General features: G+C 47.9%; 2 protein-coding genes across 4 annotated transcripts in view; both read right to left on the bottom strand.

The window, feature by feature from the left end:
• ITIH2 (inter-alpha-trypsin inhibitor heavy chain 2) overlaps nucleotides 1-21,003 on the bottom strand; it is a 217,179-nt gene that overhangs the window by 93,478 nt on the left and 102,698 nt on the right. The window lies entirely within an intron of this gene.
• The window catches only part of LOC308066603 (store-operated calcium entry regulator STIMATE-like), a 37,898-nt gene that overhangs the window by 673 nt on the left and 16,222 nt on the right, over nucleotides 1-21,003 (bottom strand). Inside the window, exons 2-8 of one of the 3 annotated variants that reach the window (XR_013929212.1) lie at nucleotides 20,598-20,646; nucleotides 19,553-19,648; nucleotides 17,433-17,554; nucleotides 8,960-9,072; nucleotides 7,778-7,861; nucleotides 6,591-6,707; nucleotides 600-727 (exon numbers count right to left, since the gene is read on the bottom strand). Coding sequence is in view for 2 of the 3 variants with exons in the window: in XM_080394076.1 (XP_080250202.1) it covers nucleotides 6,591-6,707; nucleotides 7,778-7,861; nucleotides 8,960-9,072; nucleotides 17,433-17,554; nucleotides 19,553-19,648; nucleotides 20,598-20,646 (581 nt within the window). In the remaining variant the exon portion in view is untranslated. The remainder of the gene's footprint in view (nucleotides 1-599; nucleotides 728-6,590; nucleotides 6,708-7,777; nucleotides 7,862-8,959; nucleotides 9,073-17,432; nucleotides 17,555-19,552; nucleotides 19,649-20,597; nucleotides 20,647-21,003) is intronic. The other 2 variants (XM_080394076.1, XM_080394077.1) reach the window with 2 other exon arrangements.

Genomic DNA, 21,003 nt, shown 5'->3' with positions numbered 1-21,003 from the left:
AGTTCTCAGTTCTTGATACTGCTTGCTGAAGGGGTCAGGCACCCCTAGAGGGGTCCTGCTGCAAGATCTAATTCTATAAGATGGGCAGGGCCTCAATGTCATCTTGACCATTTCTCCAATAACAGCCAGATTTGGGCACAGACACCATGACAATCTGGTGTCTCAACCCCCCACTTTGAGAGCAGAACAGGCAGTTAAAAGCTCTGGCTCACCATGGGAGAGGGCTCACACAGACAGGCATGCTCAGACCAGGCTGCAGCCTCAGTGGAGACATACAGGAACTAGGCCACATGTTTTGTGAACAGCTGTACCAAACACAGACCTTTCCCCAGGCCCCCAGCTGCTTGCTGTCTCCAGAGCTCAGTCAGAAGAGCAAGCAGAGCTACATGGTTAGCTCCAGCCATGGCCAGCGAGCTCAGGAGGGGCATCCCAGCTTGGTAGCATCCTATTTCTGCCTGGCACAGCAGCTCCTGGCTCAGTCAGAGTTGTGGGAACCAAAACAGAGCACTGACACCTCTCACCAGTACCTCTCCAGGTAAGAAAGCCCGCAGCTTTGCTGCATGATCAGAAGGCTGCCCATTGCCTCCAGGAACACCTACACTCTCGGCAGCTAACTCCAGACTTGAAGCTACCAACAGGCTGTTTTGAGCTAACAGGCTGCCACCGGCCTGGAGCGTTTGCACGACGCAGATGGAGCCACGTGTGGGGCATCCTCCAGCCACATCATCTGGAAGAGGAAAAAGGCTGGATTTTACTTGGGCTACGGCTGCACTGACTGCAGAAGAGCTGAAACCCAATGACAGCCAGCAGGCTGGATGGACGAGCGGTTTGCACAGGTAATATTCATGGCCTGAGAGATTGTCTGCTCAACCCCATCTCCTTACCTCAAACACTCAGCTTTGGGCAAGAGCAGCCCTGCTGCCATTACCCCTAACAGTAGCTACCTCTAAGCACAGCTGAAGTGCAGCCAGCCCCTGTGCTCAGGATCTCAGCTGAATCACAGGATTTCTGGTGAACACTCATCATCCACATCAGAATCCTGGCCAGGTCTTGGCACCTCAGCCTGCAGCTCCACAGAGGGGCACAAGCCTAACAGCACAGTCAAGGGGTCCCAGTTCTCCCTCCCTAGATGAGCAACGCCAGCAGCCCTTGCCTCTTCTTCCATTTGCCCACCACAGAACCCAAATAGCATCATTATCTCGTGGCTGATGGAGGGACAAGGGGCAGGTACCACAACCACCCCCCAAAAACCTGGCTTCCTCCAGCAAGGCAGCGTAGACCTCCCACCCAAACATCAGCCCCATCTGACCCCACTTTGCTCCAAAGGCTCAACCAATGCACTACAAAGCCTCCCTGTGCCTGACTCACAGCAACATTTCAGCTCAAAGGCACAAGTCAAGGGCTTTCAGTCCAGTACATTCACATGCGGAGTGTCCCCAACAGCTCAACCAACCCCAGAACCCAGTATTCCTTGGGAAAAACCTGGAGCATGAGGGAAGTTAGTCTTCTCTGTGGCCATCTCCATGCATGGTTGTGAATTAACTGTGCCCTCCACTTGCTAAGGCTTAGGCAGCGCCACAGGGCCAGTCACCACAGCAACAAAACTACTGAACAGGAAAAACAAACTCCAATGAGTCAATGACTTCAAAGGAGCAGAAGAGCTGCAGGGGAAGATTTCCTCCCCACCCTCACACACACTCCAGCCTCCCCATCTGATGTTTTTATCTTCACAGCAGCACGTCAGATACTCTAAGGATAGCAGTAGATCAGATTAAGCTCTCTTGCCGCACCTCCCCCCCCTTGGTCTCAAGGAATGTTTTTTGGTTCAAGACACACACTGGGAAGTTTCCATCCCTTCCAAGTGAAGATTTCCTCTATTTATCATATTAATATTGTGATGTTGAACCTGAAAAAATGCGTGGGTAATTAGTCACAGCATTATAAACTCACTGAACTCTGACAGGCTGCAACAGGCTAGTTTTGGGACTTAATGAACTAGTCATTTTGGTGGGTTTCACCTGCAAACTCAAATCCCCTTGCAGCCAAGCGTGGATGACTGAGCAGGCACTGAGCATTGCACATCCAGACCTATTCAGGTTGCTACCTGCCCACCATACAGCTTGTACGAAGCTGCTCAAGCCAACAGTACCCCCAGTAACCTTTCCACAATTCACCAGGGAGCTTCATCACAAGACAGCACCTCATCACTATGACAGTCATGGGACGTACCCCCAGATATGGTCTTCAAGCCCAACTCCATCTTAGGAGTTTTCAGCACAACTTGGACAAGGTACTTCCCTTGCAGATGTAACCAGGTCAGGATCACAGCAGGTTAGTGGCACAGCTGGGAATGGGCCAGTTTCTCAGTCCCAGGACAATGTGCTACTGTCTCACTCCGCAGTCCTCAAATACTTCACGCATTCCTCTCCACACCAGGAGGTCAGCAGCTGGCAAAACAATATGGGTCACGCTACCAAAACAGAGCTGCCCATGTGCTCTGCCTACCCCTCCTGTCTGAAAGAAGGGGCTACCTACTGGTTTGGTACTCCATCCAAGCAGATCTTCTAGCTAACCAGACCACCTCAGTGGCAGGGGAAGAGAATGCACAGACATGGGAACTGTGGCACAGGCTGTAAAACAAAGCAGCTCCAGGGTGTTTCCCACTAGCTATGGAAACCCATTTGCCTAAAGCTCCACCAGCCTGGCGTAGAGGTAGGAACCATCCCACCATCCTCCTGCATCTAAGTATAGATGAGTTGCCAGGAGCCAGTAGGACTGGCAGGTGGGACAGTTTCCTTCCAGAGGCACCTTTATTCCCACCTTCATATAGCTTCACTGTAAGAACCAGGCACCTGGAGTTTACCCCAAGCTTGACCTATTAAAAAAAAAATAATCAGCTCAGCTAAGCAATAAGCAAATTAAACTTGCTCTTGGAGTATTGTTCAGTACTCAAAAGCAAGCAGCATAGGCATTGGCATTCATCAGCATCCTCAGTCGAGTCAATGCCAGAAGTCACAGCTCCTATGAAGGGAATTAGGATAGGTGCTGACCAAAGGCAGGTCCCCACATAGGGTGAAACTAGAGGCTAGTTTAAGGTTGAGAGGAAAGCTAATACACTAATAGTTCTTACAGGTACCACTAGTATTAGACCAAATTTTGCTTTAAGGCTTATCTCTGAAAATGTAAGCCTTCAGAAAAGGAACAGAAACTCACTCAACTCCCTTGGGGAAAAAATAAAAACCACCAACAAAACAAAAACACCCACAAGCTCAAAAAAGATCAAATAAAACATTATTAAAACAGACTTATTTTTCTGAGTAGAGGAAACAAAGAAATCACCGATTAGATCTAAAGTTTATTGACACTTGCAAGGGCAAGGGAAGAGCGACTCGGGTCAAAGGCAGGATGCACACAAAGTAGAAATAAGGGCCACACAGGTGAACACATTTCCCCAGCCCAAACAGCAGTGGACTCAAACTGGTACTCCTAAGAGATCTTTTTGTATCCCACAAAAAAAAAAAAAAAAAAAGCTGCATGAACATTTACCAAGGTGGGCACAAGTCTGAAACAAAAGAAAGCTTAAGACTGATTTGGAAGGAAGGGCAAAATTCTCTCAGCCATAAGACAAAGTTTATCCCTTTCAGGGTTTCAGTGTAAAAACATACAGCATTTGCTGCATTATAAGTGAAAGCCCATAATCACATCTGTGGCTCCCCAGAAGAGCCTTAAAGCCCTCAAGAGGCTGCCAGTTCTTTGGTCTGCACTGCAGCCACAGAGTCAGTAAGTGACACCAGACGCAGGACTGCTGGGCTGCTTCTCCACACCCAGCTGGTTTACCAAACCGAGGACCAAACTGAGTGCTCCTGCCATCCCTATAGAAAATACTGAGTGTGGGTTTTGAACAGGTTAATTTCAGCCACCTCTTCCCATTTGCCTTCCTCTCTCTCCCCCTCCTTTTCCAAACACAAACTGCTAGTTCGAGGAAGAATAATGACACTATCGGCCAGATAGACAGAGGGTTGAAATTCAAGAAGGCAGCATGATGGGGAGTTGTTGGCGCCTGCTGCTAGACAGCTCTGATGAACCCTGATAAACCATGGGACACATTAGCCTCTGCCAGCTCGGCCCTGTACAGAGACACTTCTCAGCCCCCCTTCCTCCTCTCCGCTGGGCAGTGGGGAGAGAAGAAATTCCTCCAATTGAAAGGTTATTAGCAGCAACAAGCCCAGCAAACACTCATTTTCTGCTTTCAAGCCTAAATTCAAATCAATCCAGCCGTAGGGCTCAGTTGGCCAACATTATCTTTAATTCATAGCCTAAGAAGCTGACACATGAAGCAGGAGCCAACGGCTACACCTCAAGGCCCAGTGCCAAGAAATAGAGTTGGGAAAGCAGGTCACCCACTTCTGTATTTTTTCATCAGCTTCCTTCTCTGCCCAAACTATTTGTTGGGCCAGAGGCACAGGAACACATATGAGCAGAAAGGAGGCAGTCCCTGTAGACCATTCCAGGTAGAAACTGGTCCCCTTGGTAGTTCCACTGCAGTGATGGATCAGAGGGTTTCAAGATGGACACATGACCTGCACATTGAAGATCTCGGCAAAAATTCATCTGAGAAAAGTAGTCAAGTACTTGGAAGATGGGAGAAGCCTTTGACAGCAAGAGTCAGACTGTGGGAGTTGTGTCTACTACTTGAAACAACCTGTCAAGGTTGAGCTGCCACAAGAGTCTTTCCTATCTTCTTCAGATTAACAGGTATCTTCCCTTCAGGTTATCCAAAACCGAGCTAGAGGCCACAGAACACATGCACCCCCCTTCAGTGGAGCAAGGCAGAGGGCCAGCTCCACTTCTATGGAGGGCCAGTAGCAGCAACACCATCTGTGAATCTGTGGCAGCCACCACAACTATAGGACAAGGTGCCGCAAGTTCAACCTGCTTTCCAGCCTTTGGAACCTAGTGTCTCAACTAGAGATGTCACCCCCTTACCCTTGCTTCTGAGCTGGTGTAATTTTAGCTGATCTTAAACCTTTGGGAACACACCAGCACAACCAGTCAGTAAGACAGATCTTCATCACCACCTTCACATTTTGAGCAGACCTCCAGCCTAGCCCTTCTAAGGAGGTAACCACTTTCGAACATTGGCCACCACCGAGAAACCAGGACTCTACCACAACCAGGACAAACTCATGCTCAGAGTTAATCCACCTTCACATCCCAGCTATGAGTTCTTAGTTCCAGCGCACAACCATCAAGACATACCAGTATGACCCAGCAGTAGACCACTTCTACCTCCTCTCTCCAAAACAAAGGATTTCTCAAGGATGCCCCCACCACACACACTGCTCAGGAAGCTCCCCGAGGCACACTGTTCATGTGTTTCTAGTGACCTTGCCAAAGTACAACTGTTTATCTGGAAGCAGGGCCAGGAGTGACTCACTAGTCTCAGCAGCTGCTCGCATCTGCCTGCCCTCCCAGCCAGAGGGAGGGTTCCTCCAGCGTTGCATCCTCACAAGCGGCAGCCTCTTCCCCCTTGCACCCTTGAGACTGGAAGCCACGCTGCTGTGCAGACTGCCAAGCACACCCTTAAACACCACCACCGCTGCACGCACGGCAATCTCACCAGCAACCGGCCATCCCACCCATCGGCACCAGAGCAGAGATACTCTTTACAAAGGGAGCTCTGAGAGCCAGTGCTATTTCTGACCATCCCAAATTCCTCAGCAGCAGCTACTCCAGGAGTCAGCCTGCCACTGCCAGACACTACCTTATCTCAGCTTGTCTCGCCAGTGAGCTGCGAGATCTCAGCACAGAACACTCTGAAAGCAGGCCCGGGTGCCAGAGGAAGGAAACTAATTTGACCCAGTGACTCAGGTTGGGGGCTCTGCCCAGAAAGTCAGTGAGCAGCACAGACACCACCTGCCCAGCAAAGCACAGGTCATTAAAAACATCTGTTGGGACTGGAGCGTTTTCTCCCCCTCCATGACTTTTATGCATCAAGCTCTTCTTACAGCGAAGGGACCATCACCTGGCCAAAAAAAAAAAACCTAAAACCAACCAAAAAAACCCCAAACACTGACAAAAATGGCCTAGCTGGAAGCCCTATGTCCTCTAAAAAGGGATGTTATCAGTTACAGTGAGGAAAGCAAGCTCTTTTAAGCTAAGATTAATTACAATTAACATGGGAAACATTATTACATATATAAAAGTAATATATAAATTACAATTAACATGAGAGCACCAGTGCAGAGATACGCCCCATTTTCAGCCTGCCACTCCAACAAGCCCACATGGGTTAGTGCAAAAGCTAGCTCATCCCCCCCGAGATACTGTCATCATTTCGGGCAATATTTCAGCAGCACCTCATAGGCTGTGATTTTTCTCATTGTTAGACAGGGTGAGATCCTCCCAGGAAACATCCCTCTGCTGACCTCAGCTAAAACACGGGAAGCTGGTTTACTTAGCAGGTCACCCTCCACATTCACGAAGCACCAAGCTGCCTAGACCTGGGGTGATGGTATGTTGTGGTAAAGCACACGACCGTATTACAAGCTTGCAGTTTGGTCTCAAACAAAGGACATCCTTGGCCTTACCTGAGATTCCTCAGTCCTCCTAGCTCGAGGAGTTTCTATGGATCCATTGATGGCTAGGGTGTCCTTCTGCTTGTATTTCCTCATGATCAAGCTGTCCACAACCCAGAACATAATAGCCTTGGGGAGAAAGAAGTTACATGAATAGATTGCAGAGACCAAAGTCCTTGAATCACAGCCATTACTTCTCCTTTTGATTCCTCCAGATGTCCAGCCCTGACCAACCTAATTTAATATCTAAAGTAACCCTGCATCAAGCATGTTCATGGGGGTCAGATGAGTCAAATTCCTGAGGTCTCTTCTCATATAAATCCTATTGATTCCATGGATATTGAAGACCCGGGGGGGGAGAAAAAAAAAAAAAAAAAAAGACAGACCATGATAGGCCAAGTTTGCGCTAGGAAATAACCATTGAACCAAGCTCCATCCAAGGTTCATCTGCTCTGTCTGCACCAGTCCCTGGTCAGTTCTTTGAGAATCTGAGTTTGCTTTCAAATCAGGAAATGCAGTCTGGGGTGGTGGAGAGGCTGGTAGCAGAGGCAGGTAACCCCAACTTTGCTAATACTGCACCATTGCAATGCTCATGGTATGCACTGAAAAAAAAAAAAAAGTTTGACACACACCTTGTTCTCATTTCCCCCATCTCAGCAGGAACTGAGCAGCAGGTCAGGGCTTTTCCTGGTTCCCTTAATTCTGGGCACAGCTGAGCTTTCAAAGAGGTTTTGCCAAACTAGTTTTGAGAATATCAATAGTTTGGGTAACCTGAACGCCTGGCTGTAACACAATTTGAAGTCTAGCTAAATGGCTAGATTGGCAGGCTGCCACAGGTCACCAGTGACAAGCCATCCTACAGGAATTTCAAAGGCTTTGGAGCATTTCCATGCCTGTAGCTTGCTGCTGAGATGCAGCCCTCAGCTAATGAGTCCCAGCTTTCTTCAAAGAGGTGAAGAGTCAGCCACCCAGCAGCTGGAACAAGGGAACAGGAATTGGGAACAGAGACCATGGCAGGACAGTAGCGACAGATTTGTGTGTTTGTGACAAAAGATAATTGTTCCCACTCCCCTCCACCCTGTCCAAGACACTTCAGTTACTCAAGGCTTCCCCCAAGCCAGTTCCTGTACACACTCCCCATGGGGATGGGCCATCCCTTCCAAACCACCTCACCCAGTGCTTGCAGAGGCACCACTTACATTGACTATAAAAGGCACAACAAGCATGACCAGGACGAGCTCCAGCTGGGGGTTTGGGATGTAACCCAGGAGGATCTGCTGAAGCTGCAGAGGAGAAAGCATTTAGAAGCGTTATTTGAACGGCTCTGCTATAAGATCTTCGCTGCCAACTGGTTGCCTTCTTACACCAGCAGTCTCCTCACTAGGGCTCTCTGCAGACTTTGCTTTAGCCCAGCTCTTAGGAAGATTACACGTGCTATCCCTTTAGCCCAGCTGCCAAACACATGATTTTGTACAGAGCAGGAAATAAGTACTGCTAGCCATTCAGTGTAACTACCCGTGACAACTGGGGGACTTTCCTTGGCTCCTTGGAGCCTAGCTGCAAAATAAGGACACCAGCCATGCACAATAAGCATGGAGAGGAAACCAGCAGCATCTCTGGATCTAGCAGTGCGTGCTGCTGAACAGCGTGTTCATGTCCAAGTCTGAGCACTGCAGGCTACTGGGTTTGAAGGACAAGCCCTGAAAAGGAACAGATTTACAGCAATCTGGGAGCTTAACTCCTCAGTCAAGTCCCACCAGCCTGAGAGGTACTAGGCACTCTGTGTAAATGCACTCAAACCTGGAGTTATCCCACAGACTCGCAGAACTGGTTTATACACCCACCACACCTCCCTGCCACCAGGTATGCAGCTACAAGTGCCACACTTTTTATTTTTTAAAAGAGGAACTTCATGATCAACACAATTACTGCTGCCTGAACTAACATACAGAAACAGCTGGGGGAATGAAGAACAACTACTACTTGAATAGATAATTCTTCCAAATTAATCTCTAAGATTGCCCCTAGTTCAGGCACAGAATCACAACATGAACTGACTTGACGAGATAACTAAGAAATCCTCTGGCAGAACTGAACTACCTCAGCTGCCAGCCCAGCCCAGTTTATCCTTCCAAGGGTGGAAAAGAAAATTAAAGCAGCATCTGATTCCACTAGCTTTTGACTAGCAAGAGAACATGTCAAAAGCCAAACTCTTATGAAAGTCATGTTTCCACAGACTTAAGTAATAGCTAATGATTAGAGGGATGTCAACAAGTCATAAGGATTAAAGACCTGTGATGATGGGGACCACTAATAAAGCAAAGCTGACAAGAAACAAGCCACAGCAGCTGTGGCAAGGAAAATACATCCCAGGAGCTTACCTTTGTCCAACCAGGGATAAGCAAGACAAGGCTGATCACAGTCTTCTCAAAAACCATTATCAGCAAGTAGAGGATGCACTGGCCAATCCAGGCAGCAGCTTGTGGAGGGTCACCTAGAAAAAGGGCACATTAAATCTGAGACAAAGGACAGGAGGAGACAGCCTTGCAGAAAAGTTGCCTCATGCTTGATACCTGAGCTGATTAGAGGGACAGGGAAGTGCTTCCGTATCGCAAGTTTTGCGGTGAGACAAATACACAATACCACATCTAAAATTAGGGGAAAGAGATTTTCTCTCCACAGTTGTAGGAGCACACGGCTGGGGTAGCAAGGTTTGGTACTGGAGCATTTTAGCCAGACTGACCCTTCTGAATTAAAGCTAATCCCAGTAGCAATCCCCAAGAAAAGATACTGCTGGACTGATCCTCCTCTATACAAGGACCAGTCAGCATCCTGCACACTCCTCCATAAAAAATAAAAATAAATCTTTAGAAACATCACCTGCAATTTTCTCCTTGCCAAGCCTTACCTGCCCAGTTTCCAGCAATAGCCTGAAAATTTCTGGTCACCATTTTCAATACAAGAGGCGTAAGTTTTCACTGCTAAACAGAACTAATTTTTTTGCTGATGAAGTGAACAGCTGGTTATGTGATATTTGCTGTTTAAGCAAGAGACAGGGGCTCCACTGCCCCAGGTTTTAGAGCAATTCACTCAAGAAGAATCAATGCTAATTAAATGTTAATGTTTCCAATGGGGTACTCACCAAGTAATAAGTAAAAGCATATTTGTATTGTTAACAACAATAATGGTACCGTATCTATTACATGTGCTTGCTCCAGCCCTCTGTAAGCACCCTGCCAGCTGGTTATCATCTTCCCAGGCTCATCATAATACCTCAGGTCTGCAAAAACTGAGCTACAGTATCTGGCTTTGGAAAGCTGCAGCATTTCCTCTTACCACTCGAATATAAAGATGACCCTTGCCAACACTTGTTTCCAGCGTCATCAGGCCAAAATTTGGAATTGCATTTGTGTGTGACAGCCCAACCCCCTGTGAGATTCCAATGCTTGATGCGCTGCTGAACGGCAGCGGGCTGGGAGCTCAGTTCCACTCGTCTCAGCGCTACACTGTTGAGATGCAGCAAGGGAAGACAACACCAGCAGTTGGCCAAAGTGCATTTATCCAAACCACTGTGCCAAACCTCCGGCCACAGAGACCAGCGGCACACACCAGGATTTCGTAAGAGCTGGTATCCAAGCCCAGCTCTAGAGGGACCAGCTTCCCAGCAAGGGCAAAACAGGTTGTATGTAGATTTGCCCTTATTCTGTCATTTGTTAGTACCAAAACATTTGCCTCGTCACAAAGCTACAGCTAAGAAGCACAGGCATCCAGCTAGTGCCTCCATGCCAGAGACCTCCAAAGGATCACCTTGCATCCCAAATTTTTAATTGCTCAAGCCGCGATGGAGAAGGAAGCAGAGGCGGGGAGAGGGAAGGACCGGGAGGCCAAAGGGTGCGGAGAGGCTGCCGAGCTGGGAGGACAGCAAGCAGAAAGCATCAGAGCAGCAGGCAACTGCACAGGGGGAGGGGAGGAGGGGGCAGCCAGGAAGGTTACGTGCAAGCGCAACCAGCAGAGCCCGCAGAGGATTTCGGCAAGTGCACGTCTCTGCTCCCTGCCGGGCAGCAGCTTAATGGGTGGTCTGCGGAAGAGATGGGAACAGCATTGCAGGCAGTTAAAGGCCTGTGTCAGAGGGCTTTCATCCTCCTGAAGCACAGGCAGCCTCTCCAGAAAGACTCAGGCACCCAGTTGTCTTAGGCACAGGTTAGGTATAGGGAGGCTTTTGCCCCTTATCCCAAGGCCAACTAATTCTCCTACAAACCTCCAGGTTACCATCACCCATCGGAGCTCTGAGTACAAACAAAACAGGAAAACAAACATATCCATCATGTCCTTCCTGCATTTGAACTCTTTCCCTTTTGCTCTGTGTTGTCAGCTGTGCTCGGTCCCCTGCGGGGAGACAGGGCTAACAGCCACAGCACCCTTCGCAAGTCGGCTCCTCTGCACTGCAGTCACAGTGGCACTTGTGGAACACATCCCTCATCTCAGCTTGCCTAAAAAGCAGCAGCCAGTTTGAGATGTCTCCCAAATACCTGCCCCCTCACACCCTTTTGGGGATAGGAGGTCATGACCACTTATCACCACAAACAGCAGACTATGGCTCTTACTTTTGCGTACAGGGCACCAAGCCACCCTAGCCAGGTTTTGGCTAATCAGGCTGATACACAGACATTAGAAGAGACAACCTCCTTCATCCATCCTAGGAAGGACTTGCCCATAAATCCAAGGTTAACAGCTCCTCGCCCCCCAAAAAAATTTCCCTTCACTTTCAGTTCGCAAGAAAGCTATTAAATTCCTGGTTGAGTTTTCATGAGGTTTGACAACCTTTGGAAAAGGAATTTTTCTTTTTTCCTCCCTTTGCTAGAGAACAGTTTTTACTATGTAACAGCAAGATATCACCAAGGGAAGCCCACTTTTCCAAGACCAGAGGTCTGCCCCAGTTAGACCAGCTCACCAGCTAAATGGACAGGGCACGTGCAAGCCTGTGCTACCCAAGCAGGACAGAGCTGCACCCCCACTGTTCTCCACATCCCACCTTGGCAAAGGAGCCTCCATCACAGCATGAAGCATCAAATATTCCTATTTCTCACTCTGGTGTTTTCTGCGTCACCTGGAGGAGATGCTGTGAACCCCCTCCACAATCAGAAGGACATCAGCACCTCTTACACGGTCCAGGGTAGACAATGGAAGGATATGGAAAGAGACCCATAGAACTACACGGAGGCCAGATTTGGCCATCTGCTCTATCACCTTTCGCAGCTCAAAACTGCTGCTGTTTTGGATCCTCTTCCTCCTCTTTTTCCATTCTGAGCTTTGTTTCCAGACTATGGGATGAGATGTTTCTGTACAGGAATCCACTCTAGCACACATATTAAGACAGGACTTAAACCCCCTGACAGGAAGGTCAGAGGGTGTCTCCACAGTTACTCTTCACCGTGCCTTGGTCTCCCAGGGACAGGAGGCTCCTCCATACCACAGTAACTCAGGACAAAGATGACAACAAAACAGCAGCACAGTCCGCAGGGCTGCAAGGATGCCTTCAGCTATAAACAGACATTGGCTTGTTTCCTCTTCACCAAGGAGCTCAGCCAGCTGCTCCTTACCTCAGCAAGCCTGAAGTCATCCAAGGACCACTGATCCACCTCTGAGTGGCCACCATCCAAGTTTAACTCACCACTAATTCACATGACTAATGCTAGTAACATACAAGTCACAATCTACTGGCATCTTGTCAGGGAAGAGGGAACCTTTGGTGTAGTCCCTGAACAAGCCCATAAGACAGGCTGACCACATCTCCTCCCACAGTTAGGAAGCAAGGCTGGAAAATCTGAGCTGATCCCAGCTAACCACACACCTCATTTAGGTGCTGGCTTCCTACAGGAAGACAGTCAGAGGCATCCCCTCTTAGTGTCTTTAATGGACCAAGTGCTGTCCAGAGGTACCCTGCTCCATGGATGGGAGAGGATTCTTCTTACATGAACTACCTCCGTTACCTAAATAAATAAAAAAACCTAAAATAAATGTGTAAGTGCCTGCAAGACTTTCTGCCAAACAAGACTGCCAGCAAAAGCCAATCTCCTACCTGGAAGGGAAAAAAAAAAAAAAAAAAAAAGAAGGAAAAAAAAAAGATGCCCCCCTCTTTCCTGCATTCAGAGATTCCCTGTCCTTGCAGGATAGTGGGGAACTGGCCCAAAGGATCTTTGCAGCCCACACATGCACACACAACACCTGGTTGGAGATTACATGTATCGTGCTTCCTTTGAAGACCTTCCATTTCTTGTTCCATTCCCAGTTACAAGGTAACTGAGGGCATCTCAGCTCTACACACCAACTTCACCATCAGCCTCTCCCTTTAGCTTAACAACCACCCTTTGCTCAAACTTTCTTACAGCCAGCTCCCACCCTGATACAAATATACCATTCACCTTCACCCTGAGGGATGTACGGACTGCATTTTGACTGTTCTCCTCCAGCAGCGCTGCTGGTGCTCCCCACCATCAGCAAAACTTCCTCAGTGCAGACCTAGGACCACCAGTGCCTGCAGCAACCGCACACAAGCGCATGTCTCTCATTCCGCTTGTGCGTAGGAGCCCAACTGCTTGCAGAGTAAAAGCAGTGCTACTTGAGGTATTTGAGCTGTTACTACACAACAGGATTAGTTTTAATCCTGCAGGCTGCCTAATGTACGAAGCTGTCAGCATAGCCCACGTGTTCCTGCCAGGCTGCTTTATTTACAGTCTTCTGGGGACTGTGCGTGCACTGAGCAGGTAGGAAAAAGCTTAACCACAGCCAAAGCGGAGGGTTCAGGGGTGGGTTGAGGAAAAGCAAATATTTGAAAGCACTGCAAGTTGGTCTGTGTGACATGATGGGGGTAGAAAAAGTCAATAAAAGCCTCTTAAGAGATACTCAAATGGTACTTCCGAAACAAAGGGATCTAATTATCCGTGTCAAGTATGGAGTAGGGTAAGAAACAGAAGGAAAGCATCTGAATTGTGCAGAAGTGCTTACTTGGAGGGCAAGAACAAGTTTTCAGAGAATGGAACCTAACACATCAGAGCAGCCAGACAGGACCAGTGGGCATCCCAGACCCTCTCTGGCATGTTCTGCATCTGAACTGAAAGTAAGCGCACAGGAATTGGTGCCCAGTTTGCAGCGTCACAGCCCTGCTCTGGGTTGTCGGACCCTGGAGATACTGCCACTGCATCCAGGGGGTTCAAAGGTTTGCATCCTTGCTCAGAACAAGGGACCTGCCCACACACTCGACCATTTGAGGATGATTCTCGGTTCTCTCCTTACTTTTCCTCCCTGGTCCTAGGGGTGGAAAGCCCAAGCATGCTGAGGACAGGACAGCCCCGCAGGTTAGAGTTATTCTCAGCAGTATTTCCTCAAGCGTTAGCAGCCAGCTCCCTTGGCTGCTCCAGGATGTGGGAATATTTGTTATGGAAATTTTGTACACCATCACAACGGGGCCAGAAGCAGCCTACACAGGTCCTCAGTTAAACTCAGCAGCTGGCACAGAGCATATTCTCCTATAACTAAATTTGACCAACAGAGTTCAGCAGGCCACTGAATAGACTTTACAGGCCTCCAAGCAACATGCCTTTCCATTTCCAGACAGTGAATTAGCACATAGCATCAAGCTTTGAAACCACAGTCATACACAAGTCAGCATCCAGATGGCCATCCAGAAAGACATTTTCAAGCAAGAACACAGTCTTTTTCTCCCCCTCATTTCTTAATGCTCCTCTAGAGCATTACTTGCACATTGCAGAAACCATCTCTTAATGCAAATTCATAGCATTTGCTTACTTAAAAGGAATACTCCAGTATTTCTAAAGTAATGCTTTGGAGTTCAGACACAACTAAAATGCCAGGACACTACAGCCATCCAGAGGTTGCCTCTAGGGAGCTGCTCATTGCTGTGAGAATCGGGGAGGGAGAGAGAGAGAAGAGGGCTGGAGCAGTTTCAAAGTGGGACCCAAAGCTGAACCAGATTTGATCTGCCCAGACTGACTCCAGCCAGCATCTCCCCTGCTCAGTCCGCGTAGGCTCAGCAGCACCTACAAGACCTTGGGTACCCACCTCCCAAGTCCTTTGCAGCTTAAACTCTACTTTGCTGTCCTCCCTGTAGAAGTCCCGTACAGGAAGAGCACCTATAGACACAGCCTGCTGCTCCCCTGCTAGACCACTGGTGCATAGAGCATTTGTGGAGTTTGTTAGCTTTGGCTACGTGTAGGGCAACCACCAATCTCCCCAGCCTACTTCAACCAAGACGAAGAACAAACCTCTCCAGTCTTTGATCTTAGGAGCCAAGCATCTTCAGAAGAAACAACAGCCTTGTAAAACAGTTTCCTGTGCTTAGAGGCAGTCCAAAGAATCATCAAGAGCTGCTGGGCAAAGACAGAGGAGCCTTTGACACTCCACTAGCTAAAAACCAGGTTGTTCCTGTCTGCAGCAGTCTTTGGCAGAGAGCTCAGGCACAAGAGAAGCTAATCTCAGAATAGCTGTCTCCTGGGCTTGGTAAATATGAGACTGAGTTTTCTAGAGAGTTCTGGACAGCTAGATGCTTAAAATAGCAGCATAAATTTAAGTGCTTTCCATTCCCTTTTCTTTGCTTCTCCATTAATGCAGCTATTGCAGTCACAGCAGGGCCATGGAGACAGGTTTACCAACAGCTGAGCAGAAGGGACTGCTGGAACCCAAGCCAAAGGAGAACTGTGGCAGTTTGCATCAGTTGCAGGGATGCAACCGAGAGCTGGAGAGTCAGAAAGGAAGCAGCTGCAACATTTGTTTGCTCAAAGACCATGCAGGTAGATGGACACTGGTTATACTGGACAAAAGACACACCTGTTCTTTCCTGATGGTTGGAACAATGGTACTCACCACTGTCCGCAACATGGATTTGGTGCTTCCCTGGCATCCTGCCCTTCTTCCCCTGCAGGACTGCACAAGATGCTTTTGCTCCTCAGGAGAACTGAGGAAAGCAGCATAAAGTCCAGTACAACAATTAGACCAGAAAATGAATCATATTTCTGGAACCTGTATCAAACTGTACAAAGTTTACTAGCGTCTTCCAAACTGTTTTGGAAGTCACTTAATACCCGAGATGAGGATAGCAGTGTTTTCCTTCCCTAGCCCTATAGCAGGATTGCGCTGGACACGTCACTCGACTCCTACCTAACTTTTCCAGTGTGGTCATTCTGGCCAGAGAGCTGCACCAAGAACTGTGCTCAGTGGATGAGATATTTAATCCTCAATTCAAGAGCTAAATTCAAGCAACAGCAGAAACTTTTTTTATTAATGAAAGCTAGATTTCCTCAGAGAAGCGAGCTGTTTCTGTAGTCTAAGCCAGCCTTCATGAGGGGCCAGCTACAGCTCAGTGGAAGTTCATTATCATTCTGCAAGGTTAAAGCAAGCTGTCAGTAGACTAACGTTTCCTTGCTCCTGCTCAACTGCAGACGTGGCATCTGAAGCTGTGCTCTGGGATAGCTGCAGTGGGGCTTGTTGCTCAAAACAGGGAAAAACGCCAGTCTCCAAATCTGGAATATCTGGATTCCTCTGCCACCTCATCCGAATGACTTTAGTGCTCTGTGCTTGGCTCCTCATCTCTTTGAGAAAGAGCCATTGGGGGTGGGGAGGCAGGAAAAAAAGGTAGCTTCCACCAAATGCATGTTGTCAGGATGCTGAACCTGCTCTCAAGACCACTGCAGCCTTTAAAGCCACTCTCAGATTTGATGAGAGCTGGCCTTGCCACGTCCCATCATTTCAACCTATCAGTTGTCATCTTATTCCCAGTCCATAGCTGCTCCTGCTACCTCAAACCCAGCCATCCCCTTCATCCTGTGCCATGACCCATTCACACATGCTGAGTGCGAGCCCAAGTACAGGCTGACCAGGCAGTGGGACCCGCAAACTAATCTTAGTCTGGTCCAAGTTTCACCAGCTCAGTTATCAGACCAGCTCCTAAAACCAGAAAGGAACGAGACTACCTTCAGAACAGACTTAACGATTAATGTCTTAAAGTTTTGGCACGAATAGGATGTACTTTCTGCAGTAAAAGTGAATTCATCTGTATAGTAGATATAACTTTAAATAGGCAAAGGGTTAATTTTTCCCCTGCCCTGCCGGCCACAGCGAAGCACTGCTCTCTTGGAGGCTGGCTCTGCTCGTCCTGAAGAGAAGTGCTACCATCTACTGGGGATGGCTGAAAAAGCTTTTTCTGAAACTTTTTCTCCATCTCAAGGCAGGAATTGAAGGAGAAACAGGCCAGACTCAGGCATACTTAAAATTGTGGGGGGTTTGGTTTTTTGGGGGAGTTGTGGGTTTTTTGTTGTTGTTGGTTTGGGGTTTTTTTTGTTTGTTTTTAAATCAGCTGGCAACCTCCTTCCCACCCCCAAACCCCACAAGCCATTTGAGAACTCCATTCTGGGACCAGGCTCTGTCCTGCTGACACCTACTGCAGCTCAAGGCAAATGCAAGAACAACTCCGTGTTTTGGATGGAGAGGCTGGTAAAAAAAACCAAACCTGACAGAACCCCACAAAAGTCACCACCACCAGACCCAAACACCTGAATTTATCATATGCCTGTCCCTGGGTATATTACCTACCCAAGGAAGCGTTCAGCCTTTCATCACCACCCTGCTAGGCTCAGGCACGCCTGGCAGGAACCTGCGACCCAGCAATGTCCCAGCATTTAGCACGCTGATGGCCACCACGCTCCACCAGCTCCTTGGAGGAGGGCTAACAGCAGCAGGCTGATTACGTGTTTTATCCCCAAACTAGTTTGTGTCTTTTTCCTCTCCCCATTCATAGCAGGGAGCAAATGAGCCACCCTGTGCAGAGCAGCCGATACCTACCATATTCTCCAAAGACCAGGTACGTGTACTTCTTACGCTGCACAATCCAGGAGGCAACTTTCACGCCAAGCCAGATCAGCAGCATCCCCAGTGTGGCATCGAGGATGAAATTAATAAGGTAGCTAAGGGCAAAGGAAAAAGTCAGGTTTCAGTTGTGTTTAAGTCTTATTCAAAATCTTCTATTTCAATATGGGAACTTGTAAAAAAAACCCACCCCAAGATTTAAAAAAAAATAAAAATCCCCACTTAAAAGAGAGAGGAAGTGAGCTTGGACTATTATTGGATTTTCCTATAGCCTTACCAGCTATTTCTTAGTTTAAAATCCTGTTTATAGACCAGGGAGTAGGCTTCACCAACTCTCTAGCATTGCTCATTGATTCAATATAGCATTAAATCATTCCTGGGCTACCCTTCCTCAGGAGTTACTCCCAGTTAAGGAAGGCTTTCCACCTGCAGCACCTTCTGTTCTTATCAGGATGAAATCCCAAGTTTCAGGGAAACTGAACCAAGCATTTCTGGAATTTCATACATGAAAATGGAAGTTCCTTGGAACTGCAGCTGCTCTGCAAACTGTGTGGCAGAAGAGGCAAAAAGTCCATTAACGAGCAGCTGCAGGAGGCTCCTACGAGTAGTGACACACTGAGGGGCAGGATGTCCTGGGAGAGGTGACAAGCCCTGGCTCAACAGCAGGCATCCTGGGGTCCCCAAAAGTCTTCAGTTCAGGGTCCCCACTGCTGAGCACGGAGCCGAACCCAGCCCCACCAGGAGATCTGGGCTCCATGGGTTTGCTCCACAGGATGTTTAAACCTTGCTAGGCAGAGTGCCAGAAGCAGGAGACCTGCAGGGACCTTCTGGGGATTGCAGGGTCCATGCTCTAATCCAAGGCTTGGTATTTTAACAAACTCCAGAAGCAAAAAAATAATTACACTCAACTAATTTTTCTGGCTAGTTTTCCATTATTGGAATATTTTCTGCCAGGTCAGGCCAGATTTCCACAGCATAAAGAAAAAACCGAGCACAGAGCTACAGCAACAAACATTTCTTTTTCTAGAACTTGATACTGCCTCTGGATAAAGAGGCTGAAAAATAACAATCTGCTTTTGATATCCACTTTGAAAACATGACATTATATTTTCTACATCTAAAGTCTCAGACTATCCTGTTACAGTTTCAAGCTGCTGAAATAGGAGTACTCCGATACAAACATGAGGCTCTGGCGATTTATCCTGGGCAGGACACACAGCACACGAGCCTCCAAGCCCAGGGACAAGGCTGTGGAGTTTTAAGCTGCCTGGTTCAGGATGACAAGTCTGGTGGCACAGGGAAATATAAAACACATGTTAAGGAAAAAAAACCCACAAAAAATATCCCTGAAGGGCACAGCATAGGCATGAAAAGGTTTATTTTAAAACACTGTGTTTAAAAAACAACAATAAATCATTTAGAGGTTATATTTAGCCCCAGCCAAATTTGTGCCTGTTCAAAGAAACGTATCAAGGTGTAGCACTTCCATAGAGAAAAAGGAGATGAGCCAGAAGGTTTTCAGCAGCATTTTGAAGCCTAGAGGAGTTTCTCAAAACAAGATAAAGTTAATTCTGAAACTAAATACGTAGCTGCAAAGTGGCTGGTCTGAAGTATAGGTAGCACATCTACATTAAGTCCCAAAGCCTGGCTTAGAAACCCCCCAAACAGGATTACAGGAATACGTGTGGTAGGTGCAACTAAATATAAAAATAAAATAAAATGTTCCCACATTGGACAAAGGCCTTCACCCACACAGTTCGGGAAGCATTCTCAATACTGCTTTGAGACCAATCAAATTGCAAAGTCTCGTGTGCAAATGGCATAGTTAACAGTTGCAGCTGCACAAGACACCATTGCACTGTTTACTGCAGCTTTTTGCCAACACATTTCAAGGTGCATTTAATCATCAGAAAGCATGCTTGCACTGCTGCATCTCCATCAGAGCAGCAGACTGCAAAAAGCAGAAGACAAAACAGGCTCAGCATGGTTTATCCCCACATAGTGCTTCAGTTTCTACCACGTGTGACATTTTCCAACATTCTTGCTGCTTCTTTTTATGGATGTAGGGCATGAACACCAGCACCTCCTGTACTTACAGAGAGCAAGGGTCCTCTTCAGTGAGATCCGACAGAAAAACGTTGGCAAAGTGGATGAAGAGTGCACCTATTGCTTGCTTGGAGGTATCATAAAACCTGCGGTGGGGGAAAGACAAAAAGATCTGTGCCCTGGAGCACCAGCAGCAGAGCAGTCGCCCAAGCAAAGGTCCTGCATGGATCTGCCTTCCTCCAACAGGCATTCCTGATGCCCAAGAAGCTGTACGTGGCAAAACGGGGAAGTTTGGCCAACTCCAAATACTTTAAAAAAAAAAAAGCTACCATTTCAGCATGTAGCTGCTCCATCTTGCAGATGTTGCTGCGGGTTAAACCTCAGCAGTGCAGGCAGCTCACGCTCCCGCACACAGCCCAGCTGCCGCTTCTCCAGCCAGCAGCAGGGGCAAGGAAGGTATTCAGCTACTCCCAGTTTTTGCACCCATCTGCAGGGAATTGGTTTGAATTCTTAAAACTGTTTTAGAGGAAGAACCAAACTGAGGAGACACTTAATCACTAACGTCAGCTGGTAGATCCATGCTGCTCAGCCAGCCTGACCACACGCTGATCCCAACCACACACCCATTCCTCTCAGCAGGCTGCAAATCCTGCAGCCCAGGGTGGCTTCGTAGTGCCTGAAGCCGCCAGCGATGCCCAGCTCCCTCCCATCAGCATACAGCCAGACACCTCGCCCAGCCCACGCCTGAGCTGGGTCAGGCAGCACCAAAGTGATTAGTTGAATTTAAGAACAAAGTCTGACCCTGTCTGGGGGAGAGCCCCATGCAGATATGCCAGGGGACTGGAGGGGACCATAACCTCTCGGTTCAATCACCTACAGTAGAAACAAGCTCTTCTGGAGGAGCTCGGCAGGGAATTTTACTTCTAGGGAGCACTGGCTGCTTTATGGAGGCTTCCACGGGAAGCAACAGCAGAACATTTCGTTTAATGACTGAATACCATGCCGGGTACCCAAAGGACCTAGAAGATTGTTAGTATAAGAGAAAATAGCATTACATATACATGGTGTTTTCAAGCTCCAATTTAAAAATCTCACCATATCCTCCAGGGACGCCTCTCTTCCTTTGGTTCCTTAAATCGTTTCACTGCAAAGAAAATTGGAGAAGTTACATTCATCAGCAGAGCTGAACCAATACACGTGTGTAGTCTGCAGCTATTTTCAATGCAAAGGCAGTCAAAAAATCTAGGGGACCCTCAGCATTGGCCAGCCTAAAGCTGAGCAAGGCCAAAGGACCTGGCTTCAAACTAACCAGCAACAATGCATGCCCTCCCGGGTGGAAGGAGGAAGAGAAGAGGTGTGGGCTTCTGGCATCCTTCAGCAGCAGCATGTTCATGCTGTGGAAGTGACCTAAGGGAAGCTAGGGAGGGCTCATCACTACCAACAAGCCTGAATAATTCTTCCAGGCAAACTGAAGTTATGGTAGCAACAGTGAAATGATACG

This window comes from Falco punctatus (genome assembly GCF_963210335.1).
Source record: "Falco punctatus genome assembly, chromosome: 6".
Taxonomy (NCBI): domain Eukaryota; kingdom Metazoa; phylum Chordata; class Aves; order Falconiformes; family Falconidae; genus Falco; species Falco punctatus.
The sequence above is the reverse complement of the archived record's forward strand: the minus strand, read 5'-3'. Positions and strand labels throughout refer to the sequence as shown.